Consider the following 12,279-nt stretch of genomic DNA (forward strand, 5'->3'; position numbering starts at 1 on the left):
CATCAGAGAACAGCACCACAGATTAACAATCATCTCACAACACAGCATTCACCATCAGCACCATCAGAGAACACCACTACAGATTAACAACCATCACACAACACAGCGTTCAACATCAGCACCATCAGAGAACACCACCACAGATTAACCATCTCACAACACAGCATCAACCATCAACACCATCAGAGAACACCACCACAGATTAACAATGATCTCACAACACAGCATTCGCCATCAAAACCATCAACACCATCACAGAATAACAACTCACAACACAGCATCCACCATCAACACCATGAGAGAACACCACCACAGATTAACAACCATCTCACAACACAGCATTAACCATCAGCACCATCAACACCATCAGAGAACAGCACCACAGATTAACAATCATCTCACAACACAGCATTAACCATCAGCACCATCAACACCATCAGAGAACAGCACCACAGATTAACAATCATCTCACAACACAGCATTCACCATCAGCACCATCAGAGAACACCACCACAGATTAACAACCATCTCACAACACAGCATTAACCATCAGCACCATCAACACCATCAGAGAACAGCACCACAGATTAACAATCATCTCACAACACAGCATTAACCATCAGCACCATCAACACCATCAGAGAACAGCACCACAGATTAACAATCATCTCACAACACAGCATTCACCATCAGCACCATCAGAGAACACCACCACAGATTAACAACCATCTCACAACACAGCATTCACCATCAACACCATCACAGAATAACAACTCACAACACAGCATCCACCATCAACACCATGAGAGAACACCATCACAGATTAACAACCATCTCACAACACAGCATTCACCATCAACACCATCACAGAATAACAACTCACAACACAGCATCCACCATCAACACCATGAGAGAACACCACCACAGATTAACAACCATCTCACAGCACAGCATTGACCATCAATGCCATCAACACCATCAGCACCATCAGAGAACACTACCACAGATCAACAACCACCTCACAACACAGCATTGACCATCAATGCCATCAACACCATCAGAGAACACCACCACAGATTAACAACCATCTCACAACACAGCATTGACGATCAATGCCATCAACACCATCAGAGAACACTACCACAGATCAACAACCACCTCACAACACAGCATTGACCATCAATGCCATCAACACCATCAGAGAACACTACCACAGATCAACAACCACCTCACAACACAGCATTGACCATCAATGCCATCAACACCATCAGAGAACACCACCACAGATCAACAACCATCTCACAACACAGCATTGACGATCAATGCCATCAACACCATCAGAGAACACCACCACAGATTAACAACCATCTCACAGCACAGCATTGACCATCAATGCCATCAACACCATCAGCACCATCAGAGAACACCACCACAGATAAACAACCATCTCACAACACAGCATTGACCATCAACACCATCAGCACCATCAGAGAACACCACCACAGATAAACAACCATCTCACAACACAGCATTGACCATCAATGCCATCAACACCATCAGCACCATCAGAGAACACTACCACAGATAAACAACCATCTCCCGACACAGCATTCACCATCAACCATCAACACCATCAGAGAACACTACCACAGATTAATAACCCTCACACAACACAGTGTTCACCATCAACACCATCAGAGAACACTACCACAGATTAACAACCATCTCACAACACAGCATTAACCATCAACACCATCAGAGAACACCACCACAGATTGACAACCATCTCACAACACAGCATTCACCATTAACACCATCAGAGAACACCACCACAGATTAACAACCATCTCACAACACAGCATTAACCATCAACACCATCAGAGAACACCACCACAGATTGACAACCATCTCACAACACAGCATTCACCATTAACACCATCAGAGAACACCACTACAGATTAACAACCATCTCACAACACAGCATTCAACATCAACGCCATCAACACCATCAGAGAACACCACCACAGATTAACAACCATCTCACAACACAGCATTCACCATCAGCACCATCAACACCATCAGAGAACACTACCACAGATTAATAACCCTCACACAACACAGTGTTCACCATCAACACCATCAGAGAACACTACCACAGATTAACAACCATCTCACAACACAGCATTAACCATCAACACCATCAGAGAACACCACCACAGATTGACAACCATCTCACAACACAGCATTCACCATTAACACCATCAGAGAACACCACCACAGATTAACAACCATCTCACAACACAGCATTAACCATCAACACCATCAGAGAACACCACCACAGATTGACAACCATCTCACAACACAGCATTCACCATTAACACCATCAGAGAACACCACTACAGATTAACAACCATCTCACAACACAGCATTCAACATCAACGCCATCAACACCATCAGAGAACACCACCACAGATTAACAACCATCTCACAACACAGCATTCACCATCAGCACTATCAGAGAACACCACTACAGATTAACAACGATCACACAACACAGCATTCACCATCAGCACCATCAGAGAACACCACTACAGATTAACAACCATCACACAACACAGCATTCAACCATCAACACCATCAGAGAACACCACTACAGATTAACAACCATCACACAACACAGCGTTCACCTTTAAACCATCAGACAGAGAGCACCAGCACAGATCATCCTGGCTGGTCACCAGAAAAACCAGCATATGTTATGTTTCAATGCTGTTCTGCTGGATGACCATGCTGGGGTTACCAGCTGAACCAGAACTAGACCAACATTGACCTGCACAGACCAGCTTAGACCAGCATGAAATGCTTGCTGGTCTGTGCTGTTTCTTTCAGCAGAGTCTACAGATTAACGACTCTGCTGACTCGTCAGTCGACAGCTTAGCATCTCTGTGGCTAGTTCAGCATCTCAGCAGGTCGTATTACTAGGCGACGGATGTTGGCGTGTTTATGTGACTGGTGGACACCAAAGGAAACGTTCGAGGTCATTTATTGATCTGTGTGTTTTCCTGTCGTTTTGACCAGAACTGAGCTACTGGTCTCCTTCCTCGTTCTTCATGTCTTCTTCCGCGTCGCCCCTCAAATCTCCTAATCCTGGTAATTAACAAAACAAAAAAGCGCAGAAACAAAACGCTCCCTTTGCTGTGTTTAGCCTCGGATCCATTCGCTGCCTCTTTTCATCTGCCGTGTATGCGTGTGTCTCGTTTTTTGATGCATATCTCAGCAAGCCTGTGCACGAGCCGCTCTGGATTACCACTTCTGTCCCAGGCCCCGGGGCCACACAGCCGACTTTGACATCAAGCGAGCGAGCGCTTGGGAAAAGGAATGTGCGGCAGGCCGTCACCTCCAGCTATTTATCTTCTGAGGTGGGGTGGGGTGGGGTGGGGTGGGGAGGGGGTGTAGCACACCTATGCTGTGTGTAGGAATGATGGAAGGTATGGAGTGATGAAGATGCCCCAACCTCACTTTGGGTGCGTTTACATTTGTAGTTCGGTTCTCTCGGCCTGTTGGATTTTAGTACCAGTTCTATTTACATTCGCATCAGTGTTGGGATTTTGACAAAATAGTCCAGTACAAATTAGGAAAATTAAAAATAAGTGATCTCAGTCTTCATTACTTTACTTCTGAGTTACTCTCTAAACCCAAACACGTCCGTACCAACTGTATCAGGGTCAGATCTCTGTACAGTGGTGGTGATAGGAACCAGGGGTCGCCATGACTACAACACAGATATAGACATTTTATTTACTATCCAGAACCACCAGTGAACCTACACGAGTCTTCTGAGTTTATATGAATGTTGATGATGAAAATAGTGGAAAATCTGAAATAATAAGTTTTCTTTGGGGACTATTTTGCCTCACAGCGCCCTGCATGTATCCCTCCACCATGAATGGAGTTTAAGTTCTCTAAACTATCATAAAACAGTGTCTCAGTCATCAGGCAGTGAATTCATAACCATTTCATGTAGGAACTTTCTGTGAGGGAGCTTTTAGAGGTGGACGTCTGGTTCCTATCACCACCACTGTGAACAGTTCTGACTCAGCAAGTTTATCTAGAACAGCGTTTCACACCAAACCACTCTGAACCGACTCTGTTTACATCTTAACCACTTATTAATGTTGAACTTCCCCTTTGATAATGTGAGCATTACAGATAAGCTTAATGGTAACTATCAAAATAAAGGTGTCTGAAATGTTGTATGAACATTTATGACAGACTGAAGCTGTTATTAGTTGTACTCAGTCAGGCTGGGTCAGTTTCAGATGGTCAAGAAATCCCAATGAGCAACTCAGACGAATCAAAGCAGTCAATCTTCTCCTGAGTGAAGCTGAGTGAAGTCCATTAGACGCAGCTATGTCACTCCTGAAATGAGGCGTTTTGTGAGAGGCAGGAACCTCTCGTTGCCTCAGGCTGTGCTGCTCGTAAACTCTCAGGGCTGATGACTTTACTTCTTGTCCAGAAGCCTGACACACTGACCGGAGGAATTCACTGAGACACCCCGTCAGGTCTGTCTGATGTGATCTCAGGTAAAGTGTGGAAATTCTTCACAAACAAACCATAATAAAGTCCTCTTTATCAGTGGAGCCCAAACAGACTTTTCCTCATTTCACTCTCCTTCACTCCACAGCCGTCAGCTGCAGTGCAGCAGCGGGAGAGCGAAAAGCCAAAGCTTTAGCATAAAGCTGAATAAATCTGTAATTAGCTTTTAGGAAATGTGCCAGCCTTTGTCTCTTTATGCTAACAAACCGCGGACGCCTGCTCCGACTAGACCGTACGTTCCAGAAGCTTCCACCAACTTCTGCCTGTCGGCTGCAGCCTGAGCGATGCTGAATCAGACGCTTTGATACTGATCTGAGGTCAGTTCGTCATGAGCTTGTCTGATCGTTAGCCCAGAGGTCGAACGATCTACCTTTCTGGCTTTTCCTGCACTTTAGTGACTGCGTTCAGCTCAAAACTGACGCTAATCACATTCTGATAAAGTCTCCTGATAACCTCACTCTGATGCTAACTGCATTTTACTAAACTCTAACTGCATTTTACTAAACTCTAACTGCATTCTGCTAAACTCTAACTGCATTCTACTAAACTCTAACTGCATTTTACTAAACTCTAACTGCATTCTACTAAACTCTAACTGCATTTAATAAACTCTAACTGCATTCTACTAAACTCTAACTGCATTCTACTAAACTCTATCTGCATTCTACTAAACTCTAACTGCATTCTACTAAACTCTAACTGCATTCTGCTAAATTTTAACTGCATTCTGCTAAACTCTAACTGTATTCTACTAAACTCTAACTGCATTCTACTAAACTTTAACTGCATTCTGCTAAACTCTAACTGCATTCTACTAAACTCTAACTGCATTCTGCTAAACTTTAACTGCATTTGCTAAACAGTGACGCTAACTGCATTCTACAAAACTCTAACTGCATTCTACTAAACTCTAACTGCATTCTTATGAAAAGTGACGCTAACTGCATTCTACTAAACTATAACTGCATCATGATAAACAGTGACATTAACTGCATTCTACTAAACTCTAACTGTATTCTAACAAACAGTGATGCTAACTGCATTCTACTAAACTCTAACTGTATTCTAACAAACAGTGATGCTAACTGCATTCTACTAAACTCCAACTGCATCCTGATAAACAGTGATGATAACTGTATTCTACTAAGCTCCAGCTGCATTCTACTAAACTCTAACTGCATCCTGATAAACAGTGATGATAACTGTATTCTACTAAGCTCCAGCTGCATCCTGATAAACAGTTACATTAACTGCATTCTACTAAACTCTAACTGCATTCTAATAAACAGTAACGCTAACTGCATTCTGATAGACTCTCAATGCCATCGTGATGAACAGTGATGTTAACTGCATGTTTATGAACTTTGTGGCTAATCACATTCTGACAAACTCCAACCACTGAAAAATTGAAAGCCACTTTCTGATAAAATGTGATGCTACATTCTGATAAACAGTTACACTAACTGCATTCTGATAATAAACCCTTTGATGATAACTATTCAGATAAAATGCGAATTGTATCCTGATAAATTCTCTGATGGCAGCTCTTCTGATAACTGATGCTGACTGTTCTTATGAACTCCTGCGTGGTTATAAACTGCACTCTGATGAACTGCATGCTAACTGCGTAGCTGTTCCATCCCGACTCAGGGAGCTGTTCTGAGACCAGCCTCTCCACGCGGCTCTGTGAGGCCCTAAAAGCTTCAAGTGGGTCAGACAGACAACAATTAAGCAGAAGAGAGTAGCTCGGACCGGGTTAATGACCTACTTAATTACGGCTTTTAAAAACGACCCCCAGAGGCTCATCTTTATTCCCATGCCCCTCCAGCGGGACAAAACCCCGGAGAGTCCTCCTCCTGCCCCGGCCTTTCATACTTTAACACCCGGAAGAACCCTGGAGACGAGCTAGTACCGACTGAAGGGCAGTCGGACACACAGAGACGGCGGGAGAGTGAGTTCAGCATCAGTGCGGATTCAGCGCGACTGTATTAATGAGTTCACACAGTTCACAGCTGTTACTCAGCGTTCAGCTCTGAGACACACAGTTCTGCCTCAGTCTGCAGCTACTCAGTGGGACATGCTTAACAAGACGGTTCTTCAAGGGTTCTTCAGTAAAGGGGTATTGTATATAGAACCATATACAGCACATTCTCCATCAATCTAAAGAAGCATGAAAAGTTTTTACACGATAGCTTTTAAATAAAGTGAATGGTTCTATTTAGAACCATGAGTTCTACATGGAACCATTTGCACGATTAAATGGTTCCTTTGATGGTGACATTGTTCTTCAGATTGATGGAGAATGTGTTGTATGTGGTTCTATATAGCACCAAAAAGGGTTCTTCTACTGTGTATGAGCTCGACAAGAGCAGAACCCTTTTTGGTGCCATATAGAACCATATACAACACATTCTCCATCAACCTGAAGAATGCTTTCATCATGCAGAGAACCATTTAAGCATGCAAATTGTTCTACATAGAACTATTCCCTTTACATAAGATTCCTTGAAGAACCATCTTATTTAAGAATGTAATTTCAGACACTTGATAGATTTTAAATAAAGGGATGAGTTCTACATGGAACCATTTCATGCATAAAGAGTTCTCTCAAATGGTTCTAAAGACTGATGGAGAATGTGTGGTGGGTGGTTCTATATTCCACCAAAAAGGGTTCTGCTGTTGTTACAAGTTTCACATGATAATAATAGAACACTTTTTGGTGCTATACAGAACCATTTCAAAAAAGTTTTATAGAACCATATACAGTAAATTTTCTATCAATCTGGAGAACCATTTCACCATGAAGAGAACACTTCAAAAGGTGCAAAAGGTTCTAAAAAGAACCATTCCCTTTACCAAAGAACCCTAGTTTACACAAAAAAAAGAAAGAAAGGGAATGGTTCTGTTTAGAACTATGAGTTCTACATGGAACCATTGCATACTTAAAGCGTTCTTCAGATTGATAGAGAATGTGTTGAATTTGGTTCTATAAGGCACAGAAAAGGGTTCTGTTGTTGTTACTAGCTTGACATCATAATAATAGAAGAACCAAAAAGGTTCCATATAAAGAACAACATACCATACATTCTCCATCAATCCGAAGAACGCTTTCACTATGCAGAGAACCCTTTCAGCATGGAACGGTTCTATATAGAACATTCCCTTTACTAAAGAGCCCTTGGAGAACCGTCTTTTTAGAGTCTAGTTTAGACACTTGGTATGTTTTAAATAGCTTTATATGCTATAAATTCAAATAAAAAGATAAAGTTCTAGCTTCGTTTTCTAACTTCTACATGTGACGTCTTTGTTTGACATTAATCAAAGGACTCGTGTCCTCTGTCTCAGTGAGACACGACAGGAATCGAGCTCGAGAGCTGAAAGGAAGCTGCAGTCGGTCCTTCACTGACCCCCCCTCAGAGGACAGCGACGTCGGGTCAGAACCGTATCAGTACCAGCTACGAGCTCTATATAGTGTAGTGGGTAACACCTCTGCCTTCTATGCTGCAGACTGGGGTTCAGTCCCTGTCTGGGTCAGCACCCTACACTATACCAGTAAGAGTCCTTGGGCAGGACTCATAACACTGCCTTCACCTTCAAATTGTACGTTGCTCTGGATAAGAGCGTCTGCCAAATGCCGTAAATGTAAATGTATACGCAACACAGACCTGGGTCATTCTACAGAAACGTCCACTTTTGTGTCCCTGGCATTTACAGATATATTACACTTAAAACGTCAATTTAGCAATATTGGTTTTTAAATCAATAATATAGAATTCCAAGCACCACAGAAGAGCTCGTCCTCACAGTCATGTGTGAAGGCTGAGGCCATATTTTGAGGCAAAAAACATGTTTTTCTGCCATTTTAACTGCAATAATCTATACATGACTATGAAATATATGATTTAAATGACATGAAGAAAACAAATGACAAATAAATATTATAAAATATATAATGAAAGTTGTTGTCCCAGGAGTCGAGTCACTGGTGTTATCGCGTAACAAAAATCTCTTATTTTGAAATAAAAGTTCATATAAAATAAAAGCACAAATAAAAGTCACACTGATGACATCACTCAACTTCCTTTTACCTGTTTTCTGAGGATCTATGAAGAAAAGCTCATGGTGAGTCCACTGAGTCTTTCAGTTATCAGAGATTTTCTCATTTAGCTCATGATTTCATATGAAGCTTTTAGCTGAAGTCAGTGGTGTGACCGACTTTATTTTGAGGTCATTGTGAAAATAATAGAATCCATATGGATTAAATTCCATATTTTAGTGGATATTCCATGATTGACAACATGTGGTTTGATGCTCTGTAGCAGCCATTCTGGAAAATGTATTGTTCATTAATTATGTATCTGGTGTTTCTTTATTATGTGGAACACCAATGAGGATCAGTAACACCAGTGACTCCTATGGACAGATAGAAAAGTGGACGTTTCTGTAGAATGACCCACCCACATCATACTGACCCACAGAGCGGTCAGGAGGGTCTAATCGGACTGACCACACACAGAAACTATGCCAGCGTTCTATTACTGCACTGACAGTCACCTCCGCAACAGCAGCCCACATGCTTTTAAACCCCTGTCCACAGTAACGTCGGGACAGTGATGAGGTTCCAGTGCAGATTATCACTGAAATAAGTCCCACAAACTCTAATCAGTCTGAAATTTGGCTTTTAAACCAGTTTTGCATTAACGGTCACCTCCGAAACAGCAAACCACACGCATTTAAAGCACCAAACTCACAGAAGTGTTATTGAAATAATCTATTAAAATTCTAAATAGTGTGAAAAATTCTGCTGTGAAAATCACTTTTACACTGAAATCAACCCCAAAAAAGCAAACAACACACTTTAGAAATGAAAATGAGCAAAGTTCTCCTCAATAAAGTGACAAAGTGGAAAAAACGCTTCAATAAAACAAACGATTAAACACGTTCAAACCATTTAAACACGTTCAAATCATCTCTTATCTTACAACAAGGCAAGTGACTCTTAAGGCAGCACTGAAGTGTGTTTGAGCTACAGTTACACAGGAACTCTGAAGACCTTCATGTTTTGTCATTAAATCACTTTTGCACTGAAATTCACCTCCGAAATAGAAAAAGACAAACTTTACAGATGTAAAATGATCGTAGTTCTCGTTAATAAAGTCAGTAAAGGGTCATTTTACTGAAGCGTCCACTTTTCTATCTCTCTGTCACTTTTTACTGATCCTCAATGGTGTTACACATAAGAAACGTCAAGTGATGTCATCAGTGTGACTTTTATTTCAGAAAAAGAGATTTTTTGTTACGCAGTAACACGAGTGACTCGACTCCGGGGGACTTTCATTATATATTTTATAATATTTATTTGTCATTTGTTTTCTTTATGGCATTTAATTCATATATTTCATAGTCATGTATAGATTATTGCAGTTAAAATTGCAGAAAAACATGTTTTTTACCTCAAAATCTGGCCTCAGCCTTCACACACGACTGTGAGGACGAGCTCTTCTGTGGTGCTTGTAGTTTTATATGATTGATTTAAAAACCAATATTGTTTTATTTTAAGAATATAAATAACATGTTTTTCTAGTGTGATATATCTGTAAACACTAGGGACACAAAAATGGACATTTCCATAGAATGACCCTAAAGTGGTTAAAATGCTGAGTAACTCCGACAGTGAGAGGATCTACAAAGTGGACCTGACCACAGAAAAAGCATAATAATAATAATATTTATAATAAATGATCGAATACACATCACTGAGTCAGGTAAATGAATGAAATGTCACTTGTGTCTCTGACGTCCTCACCTCACACAGAAGTGGCGCCGTGTTAAATCAGTATTTGTGGTTATTTTAGTCGGTAAAGTCGAGCGGATTAAACGATGCGCATTATTGAAAATTTTACAGTAACTCAAATTCAACATTTTGAATATATAACACAGCTGGAGGTCTGGAGTAAAAGTTTCAGTCACCATGAGTGACTTTCTCAGTTACAGTCAGATCAGCTGAGAGGTTTCAATATTTAAACAGTTACAGAAACACAAACAAACAGAAATGGGCTGAACTTTGTGGTTACATCACTTCTGCACTGATATTCACCCCCAAACAGCAGCTTGAGACAGAAAAGTGACTGAAGTTCTACTTATCAAAGACACGAAAGTGGTTAAAACACTGAGTATCCAACAGTGAGACGATCTGCAGAGACGACATATCACCAACAAACCTACAGTAACACACAAATTCTACTGTTAACAGACTTTTACACTGACATTCAGCCCCAAAACAGCAGCTTTAGACACGAAAACGGACAGATTTCTCCTTAATGTAGTCACTAAAGCAGAGACTGCAGGGTAAACGCTTCAGACTGTTTTAGCACTTTAACACTGACTGTCACGACAAATTAAACATCTGACGTTTTCTCAGAAATCTTGAAAAAACATTGAAACTAAGCTACAGGAGCGGAAAAACTCAGAAATGTCTTAAATTCTGCTGTTAATTCACTTTTGCACTGACATTCATCCCCAAAATAGCAGCTTTAGACAGGAAAACGACCAAATTTCTCCTTAATAAAGTCACTGATATATTAAAATGTGAGAAGATCCGCAGAGACTGCAGAGTAAACGCTTCAGTCTGACTGTTTTAGTACGTTTTACCCCGACGGTCACCACAAACGGAACATCTGACTCAGTTTTAAAGCCCTTTTCTCAGTAAAATCAGTTCAGCTGAGAGGTTTTAATACTGAAGCTGAGCTACAGGAGCACAAAAACTAAAAACTCTCTTAAATTTTGTTGTTAAATCACTTTTTTGCACTGAAATTAACCTCCAAAACAGCAGCTTTAGAAAAGAAAGTGATTGAAGTTCCCCTTAATAAAGACACCGATGTGGTTAAAACACTGAGTATCCGACAGTGAGAGGGTCTGCAGAGACGGCAGAGTAAAAGCTTCAGACAGTTTTAGCACTTTCTACACTGACAGTCACCGTTAATGAAACATCTGACTGACGTTTAAAGCCCTTTTCTCAGTGCAGATCAGCTCAGCTGCTAAACTGAGTTACAGTAACAGAGAAACGCTGCCTGAGTCCGAGTTTGGTTTAGTCTTCTGGAGTTTGCGGCGGCGGCGTTCACTCGGAGGAGGGTTTAACAGAGAGAGGGAGTCAGAGAGGAGTACAGAGGAGTGAAGAGGAGTAGACAGAGGAGCAGACAGAGGAGCAGACAGAGGAGTAGAGAGGAGTACGAAGGCTGTAAACTCACCACCATATGGGATAAGTGGCGAGGGAGCGCGGCAGTCCGCTCAGCAGCAGCACACACAGCACATACACCATCCTTACACTCTCTCACACACACACACACACACACACCACTCAGCCTCCACACACTGAGACTCCACACGCTCCCACCCACACGCCCACCCGCTCGCACGCCCAGCCGCCCGCCCGCCCCGCTGAGAGAGAGAGAGAGAGAGAGAGCAGGTACGGCCTCGGGGGGACATGCTAATGATCCACATCAGAGAGAGAGAGAGAGAGAGAGAGAGAGAGAGAGAGAGAGAGAGAGAGAGAGAGAGAACAGAGAGAGAGAGAGAACAGAGAAAGAGAGAGAGAGAGAGAGAGAGAAGAACAGAGAGAGAGGGAGAGAAAGAAAGAAAGAACACAGAGAGAACAGAGAAAGAAGAGAGAGAGACAGAGAGAGA

At 41.7% G+C, this 12,279-nt stretch overlaps 1 protein-coding gene across 1 annotated transcript in view; it reads right to left on the reverse strand.

The window, feature by feature from the left end:
- The window catches only part of wnt3a (wingless-type MMTV integration site family, member 3A), a 35,874-nt gene extending 23,920 nt beyond the window's left edge, over positions 1-11,954 (reverse strand). Inside the window, exon 1 of the mRNA XM_036597290.1 lies at positions 11,844-11,954. Coding sequence (XP_036453183.1) covers positions 11,844-11,914 — 71 coding nt within the window. The 5' untranslated portion in view covers positions 11,915-11,954. The remainder of the gene's footprint in view (positions 1-11,843) is intronic.
- Between the last annotated feature and the right edge of the window lie 325 nt (positions 11,955-12,279).

Source organism: Colossoma macropomum, unplaced genomic scaffold (genome assembly GCF_904425465.1).
Source record: "Colossoma macropomum unplaced genomic scaffold, Colossoma_macropomum, whole genome shotgun sequence".
In the NCBI taxonomy this organism is placed as follows: domain Eukaryota; kingdom Metazoa; phylum Chordata; class Actinopteri; order Characiformes; family Serrasalmidae; genus Colossoma; species Colossoma macropomum.